The 14,277-nt window shown below is 46.3% G+C and overlaps 1 protein-coding gene across 2 annotated transcripts in view; it reads left to right on the top strand.

Annotated features, from left to right (window-relative positions):
• The window catches only part of BAHCC1 (BAH domain and coiled-coil containing 1), a 154,320-nt gene that overhangs the window by 119,109 nt on the left and 20,934 nt on the right, over positions 1-14,277 (top strand). For both annotated transcript variants that reach the window (XM_043963687.1, XM_043963686.1), the window contains 3 exons: positions 7,452-7,651; positions 8,042-8,178; positions 9,774-9,902. In XM_043963687.1, the coding sequence (XP_043819622.1) occupies positions 7,452-7,651; positions 8,042-8,178; positions 9,774-9,902 (466 nt within the window). The remainder of the gene's footprint in view (positions 1-7,451; positions 7,652-8,041; positions 8,179-9,773; positions 9,903-14,277) is intronic.

Genomic DNA, 14,277 nt, shown 5'->3' with positions numbered 1-14,277 from the left:
AAGAAAAAGTACTTCAAGTGGTCAAAAAGAATGAGTTTAATTACCAAGAGGGTCATGGTCAGGATGACACAAGACTTGGCAGCTAAGACTTTAAAGTAAAGGAGAGCCTGATAAGATATTCCAAAGGGCAAAAGATAAAAGCTTACAACCAGAGTAAAGATCTTTGGATAGAGTCAGAATAATAAGAGCTTTGCTTTTACCACCTTCCTTCAACTCTCTCCATTTCACAAGATCATCCATTTTGATCTGGCTATGCAGCTACAGAATATAGACCTCCAGCCCCATTTTCATTTAACCTTCAGGGTTTGTCTCCATTTTCTATTTCCTTCCAGCATAAGAGAAACTTGAGACAAACTCTTCAGTGTGGAAGGTGGCCCAAGCAACTCTTCCATTCTTGATTTGGATTGTCTGCCACGTTATTAGTTAATTGATGTTCACAGACTCTAGGTCCTTTTGCCTGCTTAGGGGAGGTATCCATTTAGGAAATACTGATTTCTTGAAATGTATATAGGACTGGGTGAAGGAGGGTTGAGGAAATGGAGAGAAAGACTTTGTGTCTCCTATTCTTGGCATGTGAAACATTAAAGCCTTTCCCTCCCCAGAAGAGATTTCCCTCTTACAAAACCAGCCCAGAAGTCTAGGCATCCTCTCCACTCCCAAATCCAACTTATTGAAATCCGTAGCATGAGTAGAATTTTAATTGCTGCCTTCTATTCTTTTTGCCCTTTGTTGGTGGCAATTGAATGTCTGACCCAGATTCTTCCTCCCCCTTCATAGTCCATTCCAAGGCACCTCCCCCTTACATTCTTCCCACCCCCCCCAAAAAATATATTCCCAATCCCAAACCATTTCACTGTCTTCAAAACTTTCAGGCAACTTCAGAAAAAGCATATTGGTGTAGTAGGTAGGATGCCGTATATGGAATCAGGAAGACAGGAAGACCTAGGTTCAAATCTAACCTTGAACATTAGTCTTTGTGGCCCTTAGCAAGCCATATGGTCACTCTCTGGACTTCTGTTTCCTCATCTGTAAAATGAGGAAAGTCGACACTTAAAGGACTTTAAGGGACTTCTAGCTCTAAAACTATCATCTAGGACAAGCCAGTAGCTCATTCCAGGACTCCTCAAGCTCAGAGATCTGAAATGGGTTCAGAACAGAGCCATCCCTCTTTACTCAGACAGCTTCTGCAGTCCACTTTCCCCTGAATCTCCCAAACTTCACAGTGGATATAGAGCACTGTGTGTGGAGTCAGAAAGGCCTGAATTCAAATCCAGCCTCATACACTTACTAGTCATGTGACCCTGGGCAAGTCACTACACTGTTGTTTGCCTCAGTTTCCTCAACTGTAAAATGGGGATAATAATGACAGGGTTATTGTGAAGATAAAATGAACTGATATTTGTAAAGTGTTTTGCAAACCTTAAAGCATTATTTAAATGATAATTGTCATCATCGTCATTATCTCTAGTGAAGCCTTCTAGGTTGTTAGAATAAATTGGTGCTGATCTCAGAGGGAAGGTACTGTATTTTAACTGAGCCTTGAAGGAAGCTAGGAGATGAGGATGCAGACATTTATATGTTCTGGGAAATGTGTATGTATATGCAGACATCATGCAGAGGTCTGTACAATTTTGGAAGTCTGACCCATTACTGTGCCAACTGACCACTCTGTACCTGAGACATTTCCTCTTTTATTCAGAAAACCCTGTCCCAGGACACCAAGGCTTGGAAACCTACGTCCTAGAACTCAAGTATCATTTTTTCAACTTAGTCCCCCTTCCTTCTCCCAGGCTTTGGGGTTGGGAATCAAAATTGAATTAGGCCTGAGTGGATATTGGCACCAGGGACTAAGCTCTTCCTGTGCCTCCCTCCCTCCACTAAAGGAAGGAGCCCCTCCTAGCCTCAGCATTCTGCAGGTGTTTCCTCTCCTTATTTCTGGTTATCTCCCAGCAGCCCTTCCTGGAAATACAGAGAGAGAGAGAGAGAGAGAGAGAGAGAGAGAGAGAGAGAGAGAGAAAGGGGGGGGGGAGGGAGACAGAGACAGAGAGACAGAGACAAAGAGAGGCTGGAAGGGACAGCAGAAGGTGAACTAAGACATCCTCCTGACTCCATACATGGCCTGTCTGTCTTTCTTTCTTTCTTTCTTTCTTTCTTTCTTTCTTTCTTTCTTTCTTTCTTTCTTTCTTTCTTTCTTTCTTTCTTTCTTTCTCTTTCTTTCTTTCTTTCTCTTCTGTCCTTCCTTCCTTTTTCTTTCTTTCTCTCCTTTCTTTCTTTTTCTCCCTTTCTTTCTCTCTTCCTTTCTTTCTCTTTCTCTCTTTTTCTTTCTCCCTTTCTCTTTCTCTCTCTTTCTTTCTCTTTCTCCCTTTTTCTCCCTTTCTCTCTTTCTTTCTTTCTCTTCCTTTCTCTCTCTTCCTTTCTCACTCTTCCTTTTTCTCTTTCTTCCTTTTTCTTTCTCTCTTTCTCTCTTTTTCTAACTCTTTCTCCTTTTCTCTTCCTTCCTTCATTCCTTTCTTTCTTTCTTCCTTTACCCTAAACCACCTCTAGACAGAGAAGAATCTATTCTGTTTTCATTGCCTTCCCCGCCCCTCCCCATAAGGAGCTAAGTGACTTCTGTAACTCAGGCAGGTCAAACCATTCCACTAGATAAGATGTGTGTGGTGGGGACAAAGGGAAAGAGAGAGGATCTAACCTCAGAAGTGGGTACTAGATGGGAGGTGGTGCTAAATACAAGTTGGAAATTAGGGAGAGAAAGTCTTAGGATCATTAGAGCCGTTTTCAAGTTTGGGAGATGGTTTCAAGAGAGGGGGAGATCCCCATGTAATTTCCACAATAAATAATGAGACGGGAGGGTCCATCCCATCCATGTGGCCTTCTCACTGCTCAGGAGGAGGAGGGCTGGATTCCTGGGAAGGCCCAGCCACCCCTTCCCAGCCTTTCTCACACCATCAGTTCTATCCCTGCACAACCTCCCCAGGGTGCCCCTCTCTGACTCCAAACTGCCTCCTTCCATGGGCTGGCTGGACTGCTGTGGCGGCTGTCAACACCATGGCCTGGCACAAGCTCCAGTGAAGAGGTCTTTAGTATCCCTGTCAAACTTTCCCCCTTCCCCCACCCTACCCGTAATGTATTTTAGAAGCAAACAGATGTATGAGTGGAGAGGGATGGGGGTGGTTTGGGTCTAGGCCCACCCTTGTTTTTATTTTTAACCCCTGGGTGTCTGGGCCTCCCCATCCCCCAAGTATAAAACAAAAACTCATTCTTGAGCCTTAAGCAGACCCACTGTGAACCTTTGAGCTTAGTATGGGGGCTTTCTCCAAGAGCAGAGAAGGTTTAAATGACTTGGGATCTCAACACTTTTCAGGCCCCACCCCCTTTCATTTTACAAGGGGCTAAGGCTCTAGAAGAATAGCATCTTGTCTCTAAATGGGTTAGCAGTGAACTGGATAGGAAGAATGAAAGCAGGGAATTGAAACCCTCCCCTAGCAAAAGACCCCAGCCTTATCCCCACCCCTTACCACCACCTCTGCATGACAGTGGGCAGAATCCAGCTGTGGCTCCCCCCAGAACAGCAAACAGCTAGGCAAGGAGGAGACCAGGGACGGAGGAGCCAGGATGGCAAAGCTTTTGGCACCTACTGCCACAGGAACAGGAAGGAGCCCAGATTCCCACGCCCTGGGCCTGCAGCAGTCACCCACAGTAGACCCCAGTAGAAGGGAAAAGGGATCTCTGAGCCCTCCACCCTCTTGCCCCACCCACCTCTCCACCTGGGACAAAAACCTGCAGAGCAGAGTTCTCTGCCAAGAAGGGGTTTCTGCTCTATTTCTTCAACCTCCTGACTGCGGGTGGATCGGAAAGGAATCCAACAAAGAAACCATCTCATGTCCTGGCACTGCTACCCAAGAACCTGGAGTCCTGGGAAAATTAGAGAGGGGTAGAGAAGAAAGTTTTGGAAAAGGGAATCAACACAGGTCAAATCAGGACTGGGGGTAGACAAAGGAAGCTGCTGTAAGAGATACGATATAAGAAACACACTTTCATTCATATACGTGTATCTATATTATATATGTGTATACACATATATATATAAACCAAGTATATATAGCATATATTTTATGAGTCACATTTATTTTTTTTTTTGGTGAGGCAATTGGGGTTAAGTGACTTGCGCAGGGTCACACAGCTAGTAAGTGTCAAGTGTCTGAGACCGGATTTGAACTCAGGTCCTCCTGAATCCAGGGCCAGTGCTCTATCCATTGCGCCACCTAGCTGCCCCTGAGTCACATATTTTTGATGACCAAAAAAAATGTCCCACTCTCCGTAGCAGGCATTTGTTTCAAGATAAGCTGAATCCCAGGCAGCATGATGAGGTAGAAAGATAGATGGATTTGGAATCAAGAAGATCAAGCTTCATAATCTCACTTCATTGTGCCTCAGTTTCCCTGTCTGTAAAATGAAGAGCATTTAGGTGGCCTCTAAGATCTCTTTATGGTTTCTAAGTCTGTGATCAAAGGTTAGACAAGGGGTGACATATCTTTTGGCTGAAACAATTTTTAAAGCCGCTATTAAGTGGCAAGGGTATTGTGGTCTGACTTGGTGGAGGGAGCACCCACCATGATGAAATCATAGATCCTTGAAATATCAAAGTAATGCTTGCAATATGTGTTCCATGAAGGCTCCCAGGAGGAAGAATGGCACACATGAGAGTATGTGCATGCACATGTGCGCATGTACACACACACAGACACACAGTGGAGCAGGCTCCTCAAACCTTACTTGACTGAGACTTACACTGTATTTAAAAATGGACAAAGGACTTGTCCCAGCTTGGAACACAGGCCTCTGTAGGGGCAGGGGCTTAATAAGGAACATTCTCTCTGGACACATCCTTCTGTGTGTTATTGAGATTATTACTTTGTTATTGTTGTTGTCATTGAGGTTTAAGGGACTTGCCTATGGGTCACACAGCTTAGTACTATTCTTTTTTTTTTCTTTTCTTTTTTTTTTTGTGAGGCAGTTGGGGTTAAGTGACTTGCCCAGGGTCACACAGCTAGTAAGTGTCAAGTGTCTGAGGTCAGATTTGAACTCAGGTCCTCCTGAATCCAGTACCAGTGCGCTATCCACTGTGCCACCTAACTGCCCCTGGTCACACAGCTTAGTAAGTGTTTGAGTCTTGATTTGAACTCAGGTCCTCTTGACTTCAGGGCCAATACTCTATTTACTGCATCACCCACTGCTGCCCCAAGAAACTACTAATATTAGCGGCTTTAAAAATTGTTTCAGCCAAAAGATATGTCACCCCTTGTCTAACCTTTGATCACAGACTTAGAAACCATAAAGAGATCTTAGAGGCCACCTAAATGCTCTTCATTTTACAGACAGGGAAACTGAGGCACAATGAAGTGAGATTATGAAGCTTGATCTTCTTGATTACTGATACTAATACATCTCAATAGAACCAAACTAGTCTTTTTTTTTTCTACCCAGATTGCCCTGCCTTCTGCCCCTTCCCCTCTGCCCCAAGTACGACAGAATGGTAATCATTGGATCCATACCTCCTACTGGCACCATAGTATAAGGCAGGCAAAGACCTTTATTGGTGTCCAGGTTCTGCCACTTACTAGCAAAATCACTTAACTTCCATGCCCCAAAGTTTCCTCTTCTATAAAATGGGCATGACTACAATAGGTACTCCCTACTTCATAGTGTTGTTGTGAGGATCACATGAGACAATGGATGTAAAATACTTGGGAAACTCTAAGGCCATAGGGACTAGATGTGTGACTACCCACACCTGTAGTTTCTCTACACCTCTGCTATACAAGACTCCTAGATGAGGAGAATCCCTCCACCAGTTCAGGGTGACCCCTTCTCTTACATGTAGGCCTTCAGAGCAAAGGTTCTTAACCCTTTTTGTGCCATGAATCTTTTGGGCAGTCAGGTAAAGCCTACATACCCCTTTGTAGAATAATGTTTTTAAATATATAAAATATAATATCCAGGATTACAAAGGAAACCGGTTAGAATAACATATACTTATCACAGGCCCTAGGTTAAGAATTGCTGGTTTTAGAGAGTTACCTAGAATAATGATGTTAAGTGATGTGACTACATCCACATATCCAGTATGCATCAGAAGTATGATTTGAACACAGATCTTCCTGTCTCAGAGTCTGGCTCTCTATCTTATGTCACATTGCCCCTTTGTTTCTAGATTGTCTTAGCAGGTAACCTGGGGGTGCAGTGGTTAGAACACTGGACCTGGAAGACCTAAGTTCAAATCCAGCCTGAGATACTAGCTTTGCTGCTTCAGGCAAGTCACTTAACCTGTCTGCCTCAGTTTCCTCATCTGTAAAATGGAGATAATAGTATCTGCCTCCCAAGATTATTGTGAGGAGAAAATGAAATAATATTTGTAAAGTGCTTTGTAAATCTTAAAGTGTTGTATAAAAATTAGCTACTGTTATTAATTCTATAAATTTCAAATAGTATTAATATCAGCAAGAAATCAAATCCAGCTAATAGGCTCTTGTATATGCATGAAATTTATGGTGGTCCCAAGTTCAGGCTCCCCATTTTTTTTGCCTCAGTGTTCTCTTTGGCTTCATCTCTTTGCCTTCCCTCCCTCTCTGGCAATAAGATTAGCTTTTTTTTTTTTTTTCGGTGAGGCAATTGGGATTAAGTGACTTGTCCACGGTCACACAGCTAATAAGTATCAAGTGTTTGAGTCTGGATTTGAACTCAGGTCCTCCTGAATCCAGGGCCAGTGCTCTATCCACTACACCACCTAGCTGCCCCAATAAGATTAGCTTTTGACAGGTGAGCATCTCAAACCCTTGGAGGCAAGAAAGAAATCACCATGGCACTGATCGACCAAGCTTTGAAATTCAAGGCAACTCAAAATTGCCTGCTTAAATAGCCATTTCTGTGGGCGGAGATGAACCAAGGAGAAGGAGGGAGAGAAGGAAGTAATAAGCATTTATTTCTACAGTTGATTCAGTGCCCAGTACTGTGTTCAACTCCACAAATACACAAATATTTCATACAACCCTCACAACAACCTTGCAAAGTAGGTCCATGCTATCCTTGATTTACAGTTGGAAAAACTGAGGCCAACAGGTTAAATGACTTTCCCAGAGTCAAAGGGACAGAGCAAGGCCTGGAATGTGCAACATAGTCATAATGCATGGAGTAAACTTCAATGGTTCACACACCTAGTACCTCTAATCTGGTATTTGAGATAAGGAACCTCTCAAATGAAGGAGGGAATAAAACAAAAACTGGGATTTATATATTGTTTTAATCTTTGCAAATCACTCTAAATCAATTATGTCATTTGATTCTTGAAACACCCCTGTGAGATAAGCAATACAGGCATTACTGTGCCCATTTTGGAGATGAGGAAACCAAGGCTCACCCCCTCCCCCATATACATTAACCCTCTTCCCATCCAGTTGAAGAGAAAGATTTGATGGACTTCAACCTGCAACATCTGGCTACCCTGGCCGCTGCCTGGTCTCTAGTGGAGGCTGCCAGCCTGGAGACGGGACCTCCTGCAGCTGGGCTTCCTATTCCTGGCCCCTGCTGCTCCACCCTCACGCCTCGAATGCAAATCCTCCGGCGCAAATACACATGGACTCCAAAAACCAAACCTGTGAGTACAAGATTCTCCCAAATCTCCCTGGGGCAACCCATGGCAGGAGAATGGTAAAAGAGAAACAGTTGGGGGGAAAGGGTGTGGGGAGGTGGGGGGGGTAGTACATGACTTAATTCTAGAGAAGTTTTGACCCCAGTGTTGGACTGATGAAGGTCCACTATGATCCCAAGAAGAGCTTCCTTCAGTTCTCTCCCCTCCCCTTCCTAAACAGGAAAGAGGTTGTTTTCTTCCTTTGGGGATGTCCATACCAGTGCCTGAGAGACCCATGGATCCCTAGACCTTACCTATAGCCAGAACTGACTGGCTATTCCCTCCTCATCCCTCAGTTACACATGACATGTGTTCCCCTGACTCCTACTAAGAGGCTCCCATGTCCCTGCTCACCAGGTGTGCCCTCTCAAAGCTGCCATTGACCAGCTAGGCACAAAGGAGGTGGAGATGAGGATGCGGCTGGTAGACCTGCAGCGGCGGTACAAGGAGAAGCAGCGAGAACTAGCCAAGCTACAACGGCGGCATGACCATGAGTAAGTCTGTAGGAAGCCTGGAGGCTGAGGCAGGCCCTTCAAGGCATAAAGCTAGAACATGAGGAGACAGTGGGATAGCAGGAACTGGGACCAGCATTGAAAAGGGGAAAGAGGACAATCTGGCCAGTAACCCTGAGGCAGTTCTGCCCCTTCCCTGTGCCCCACCAGCTGCTGGATCATCTCATCTTTGTGACCCAACCCTCTCTTTCTTTGGTGTCAGACCCCTAAGAGCATAACCAAATCTAGTGCTAATAAAACATATGAAAAGAGATAATATAGACTTAAGTGGGTTAGGAATGTAGGCAGGGGGCAGCTAGGTGGCACAGTGGATAGAGCACCAGCCCTGGAATCAGGAGGACCTGAGTTCAAATCTGGCCTCAGATACTTGACACTTACTAGCTGTGTGACCGTGAGCAAGTCACTTAACCCTCATTGCCCCCCAAAAACAAACAAACAAAAAATACACAAGAAATGTGGGGGGAAATTAAAAATAATAAATCAACAAACATGGATTAAGTAGCTACTATGTTCAGAATACTGTGCTAGGTGCTAAGGAATATACAAAGTTTAGATAAGATATGAGCCCTGTCCTCGTGGAATTTACAGTCTAGTTTTGGGGAGAGACTCCAATTTAGCTATAATATACAGTATTACAGAAGTGTACCAGGGAGTTGATTAATGAAGTGCCATGTGTAATCCAAAGAGGATAGTCATTACCAACAAGGTGGGATCAGGGGAAAATTTGTGGACAAAATCAACTTTTGAGTTGGTTATGCTTTAAAGGATGGGTAGGAATTCGCCAAAAAAGGATGGAAAAGGAGCAACTATATGGCACAGTGGATAGAGCACTGGCCCTGGATTCAGGAGGACCTGAGTTCAAACCTGGACTCAGCCACTTGACACTTACTAGCTGTGTGACCCTGGGCAAATCACTTAACCCCCATTGCCTCCCCACACACACACACCAAAAAAAAAAGATGGGAAAGGAGGACATTATAGATCTAGAGAATAGGGGAAAGTTCAGGGCATGTTTTGGGGCAAGGGGGGAAGAGTGTAGTTCAATTTGGCTAGAACATGTAATGTGTGGAGGGATGGAATAATAGGAGACAAGACTGGAAAAGTGGGGGGAAGGGACGCTGCATTTTGGGTGGCCTTGAATGCCAGTCAAAAAGGAGTTTGAACTTAATTCAGTAGAGATGGGGAGTCACTGAAGATTCTTGAGTAGAAGAGTAATGTGAACAGATCTATGCATGAGGAAAGTTACTCCAGAAGCAGTATGAAAGATGAATCTTAAAATCCCAGTTTCCCACTACTGCCTTTAATTCAGACCTCTGGGTGGGTCACTCAGCTGCAAATAATCTGCTCCTTCTCATCTTCATTTCCTATCATGGGTATCTAGAGAATAAAAGATTTTATGCCCCGAGTAGGAAGGTCACTTAAATAAAGTTATAGAGTCATAATGAAGGTTAGGGTTAGAAGGGACCTTCAAGGCCATCTGATCTGATCGCCTGCCCAGTACAGGAGGGAAGGCCATCCTCAACATCCCTGATGGATGCTCCTCTGGCCTCTCACTCCACTCTTGCCCTCCCATCCAGGAGAGACGAGCGCTCCAGGAGCCCAGCTCGGAGAGGGCCGGGGCGACCGAGGAAACGGAAGCACTCCGGCATCCTGCCGACCCTCCGGCAGGGCAGTCACCTTCCCAAGTGTGACAGCAAGAAAGTCAAGTGAGTCTTCCCTTGGGGGTCTAAAACCCAGAGGGAGGGAGTGGGTGCCAAGGCTGGCAGTCCCTCCAGTCTGTCTGCCCAGAGGGCTCAGGGTGCCCTTGGTGCCAGCCTGGTTATTTGGATGGCCCATGGCAGGGCTGATCGACCACTCTACCTTGGATCATCCCCCCTGCTACCTCTGCCTCCATCAGTGTGTGCCTTGCTCTTTTCCCACTGCTCAGAGTTGTTGCTCTGACTCACATGAGGTCTCTTCAGCTCTCTGTATTTCTAAGTGGTCTCTGTGTGGCATCTTCCTGTTGGTTCATCTGAAATTAGAACTGCTACTTGAGGGGTTCCCTGCTGGGTCCCCATGAGAGGTGGGTACCTTTATGTCCCTCCTCTTGGATAGCAACTGACCTTCCCCTCCTAGTCCTGCCCCCAGAAGACAGCTTCCCCACCCCCCCATCTCCCCCACCCCCGTGACTGGGCCAGGCAGGGCAGCATCCTCCCCCCATGGCTTTGGGGAGCTGGAATGATAGAACTTTCGTCTCCTGGCTCCAATGCTCAGTCACTAAAACTCCCTGGATCCAGCTCCCCCTATTGGTCGGTGCCTCCGCACAGACACCAGGGGGGCCGAGATGTTGATCACCTAGTTTTGGAGCCAACATATTCCCCCCCCTCCCCCCCCCCCCGCCCTGTGGCCTCCCCCCTCTGAAGTGTGAGGCCGCGTTGCATAAAAGCCTCTTTATCTGTTCTGTATAAAGTCGTTGGTCACGCTGCAATGGTGTTCATTGCTGCCGGCGCTTTGTTATTATCCATTACCCGCCCGGCGCAGTCATTCTCGCACTCCCGGGCCCTCTATAATTGTCCTTCTCTGCTACAAATTGCCTCTCCCGGCAGGCCCATTTGCATAAATCCTCCAAGCTCTTCCAAACATGATTGGAGTGAGTGTGTGTGCACTGCATCAATCCTGATGATTTGGTAATAATAGTTAAATCTGCACTAAATGGTTCCTTCAATTAAGACAGAGAAAAAAAATTAATCTCTGGGTTTTATGTCACAAAACATTAGCAAATGTAGTGAAGGTTAGAGGAGGGGGGGGGAGAAGTTAGTGTTGGCTTCAGGTTGTCTCAGGGCCCTACCATATGGCTGGGGGGGATGTTCTCTGAGCTGTCCCAAGCAGCTTCTCCCAAAGCCCCCTCCCCCATCCCCAAGAGCATAGTGTACCAGTCCAGGGGACCTTCGCTTCTCCTCCCAGCCATCCCTCATGCTTGCTTTAGGGGAGCTGCTAGAACCCAAAGGAGAAAGTCTAACTTGAAGCATGGTCCCACTGTGTACTTCCCACCCAGGAAGGCCCAGGCAGGAGCTGCCACACTGAGCCAGTCTCCCAGCCCGAGCTGGAAAGGAGGTTCAAGATGGACTGGGATGGAAATTAGAACCCTTGGACCAGTGGCAGGGCATTAACTAGCTGGGTTGGCTCCTTTCCCCTGACAAGCAGGAACAAGCACCATTTTCCCTCCCTCAGTAAATCAGCAAGCGTTCATTAGGCACCTAATATGTGCCAGGCACTCTGCCAAGTGCAGGGGGTGCAAAGAAAGGCAAAGGACAGTTCCTTCCCTCAAGGACCTTGCAGTCTAATGGAGAGGCGACATGCAGACAAGCTAGATCAGGATTAAGTGGACAGAAAGAGGAGAAGAGCAAAGTGTAAGAGAACTGGAGAGTAAGAAAGGGGGCAGGTTATGAAGAGTTTTAAAAGCCAAATGGAGGATTTTCTATTTGATCCTGGGGTACTAGGGAGCCACTGCTGTTTAGTGAATAGTGGTCACACTAGAACTTTAGGACAATTATTCTGACGGCTAAATGTTAATTGGACTGCATTGAGGAGAGCCTTGAGACAGGGAAACCAACCCAGAATTATGAGAAGTGAGTAAATAAATGGATGGGTGTCCAGAATGCAGGGATGGCTCCTCACCCCTCCTCAATCAGAGGGGAAGGTCAGGCATGGAAGGGACTCTGAGGTGGTCCCGGAAGGGCAAACTAGGGGCCGGCATAGTGTCTATTGAGGACTAGTCCCAGACACTACAGCACCAGACTGGCTCTTTCGGGTCTATGGTTAGACCCAGAGGGTGTCAGAAGCAGTGACTACCTGCCAGCAGGAACTTCAGCGTGTTCTGTCATTCATTGCTGGTAGAAAATCTTGCCCTCCCTATAAACAGGCTCATGGTTCCTATGACAGATGAGAAACCGATATGATTTATGGGGGACACTGTGCCACCCTGGGCTTAGAGTGTGAATCAGCAGCAGCTCCCTAGTGACTGAGAAGGAGGGGAAGGGGAGGAGGGGGTCCTTGTTTCACCCTCCCCCATGGGTTTCAGGAAGCATATTCTCTGTTCTGCCTCCCCAGTCACTAGAGAGACCCCAGGCAGTTCCTCATCTGAAATCTTGTCACTTACTAGTTTTGTGACCCTCTGTTTCCTCTGATAAAAATGAGTGAATTGTACTCCCTAGCCCATATCTACGACCTATGGTTGTTTGCACAGAGCTGGCATCCACGAACTTAAGGGGTGTGTGTGTGTGTATGTATGTGTATGTGTGTTGCATATACTTGTGCTTATGGTACATATATGTGCATGTGTGTTCTGTTGTATGGTATGTGTTGTGTGTATTCTGTGTATGGTATGTACATGTGGTATTTATGTGAATGGTATGTGTTTATGGGTGTGGTTTGTATGTGTTTGGTGTGTATGTGGGTGTGAGAGAGAAAAGAAGAGATAGAGAGAGAGAGAAACAGACAAGACAGAAATAGGGGGAGAGAGAGAGAGAGAGAAGGAACTGGACAGGAGAAAAGCTATACACTCCAATAGAGAGGTCTCCAGTTTACTGAGGGCCTCCCTCCTCCCCCTTTTTTTTTCCTCCCCCTCCCCCTCTTCCTCCTCCTCCTCTTCCTCCCCTTCTTCCCTGCTCTCCACCCCCCTATCCTCTTCTGTCTTTTGACTTGGTGCTTGGAGCCCACTAATGATGGAGCCTCCTCCTAGCAACAGCCTTTCCCCTTAATCTTTAGCCCTATTGTTTCTTCCCCTCTCCAGAGGCCAAGGATCAAGGAAGGAGCCAGATTTGAGAGGGAAACTCGGGCCCCATCCTGCCTGGTAAATCCCAGTTAGGTTTGTTCTCTGAGGTTGGGAGTTGGGGTTAGTGTGCAAGAAGGGTCAGATGGTGGAATTTAGCCATTTCCTTTGCTGGTCTCCAGCGTAAGCAAGGACCTTTCCAACTAGAGCAAGGGAAGGATGAATGGGCACCTGGATCCCTTTGAAAGCGACAAAGCTTGGGGGAAGTCTGGGTACCCTTGGCCAATTCTAACCTGGAAATGATAGCCCAAGCAGTGGTGTGTAGCAAGGAAGCTGTCTGCCTGTGACAATATGTGTGGCCCAAGACCCAGGCCTAGCAAATGACTCTGATCTCATAGCCCTTCAAGGGAAGTAAGTCACTCTGTTAGACACAGAGTCCCAGGACCTGGGAAGCCAGCCTTAGCAAGGGACTTTCTTTGAATGGTGTCTGCTTTAGAGAACAGGTGGGCCAAGTGGTGTCCCTGATACCTGGAACCTGGAGAGGGGGGAAGGACATATTGGCTGGGCCCAGTATGTATAGAATAGCCACAGTTTCAGGTACTTCTTGGCTTTGAAAAATTTAAGTGAGGCCTTTCCTGTTGATAGCTCTATGTAGGTGAGCCCCAGCGCTCACCCATCTCTAACATACCTGTGGTTATACCATAACAAACGGAACATTTCCCCTTTTGTTTATTTACACCGATTTATTAACTTTCCTTCCCACTTCTCCCCATATTGAAACTTTTAAAAAAAAGCCTTCATAACATATACACAGCCCAGCAAAACAAATTCCCACTTTGGCCATATCCAAAATTCTATGTCTCATTCTGTATTTGAAGTCAATCACTTCTCTGACTAGAAATGTCTAGTGTGCTTCATCTTTAGATACCTCTGGCATCGTGAATTGTCATTGCATTGATCAGAGTTCTCAAGTCTTTCAAAGTTTGTTGTTCTGTTTGTGTGCTTTTTTTTATAATACTGCCTACCATTCTTTTGTGTCCCTTCCCATCCAGCCCCAGAACTGAGCAGGGGGCCGCGGTGCTAGGGGATGAGGAGAGAAAGTAGCAGCATGATGTTCCTGCGTGGGTAGGGGGTGAATGGGAGCTTGGTCTGAAATGTGGAGGATGCCACATTAGTACCCTCCATCTTCCAGGCCGCTCGATACTCGGTGGAAAACTTTCTCCAGTGACTCATTGGTGGTAGACTAAGGCCTGGATTTGGGAGATAAACGTTAGGGGACGCAGAATTCCCTAGGCATGATCCTTGCACACAGGCCCTCCCCTTTCTCCCCT

This window comes from Dromiciops gliroides, chromosome 4 (assembly GCF_019393635.1).
Source record: "Dromiciops gliroides isolate mDroGli1 chromosome 4, mDroGli1.pri, whole genome shotgun sequence".
NCBI lineage: Eukaryota > Metazoa > Chordata > Mammalia > Microbiotheria > Microbiotheriidae > Dromiciops > Dromiciops gliroides.
The sequence above is the reverse complement of the archived record's forward strand: the minus strand, read 5'-3'. Positions and strand labels throughout refer to the sequence as shown.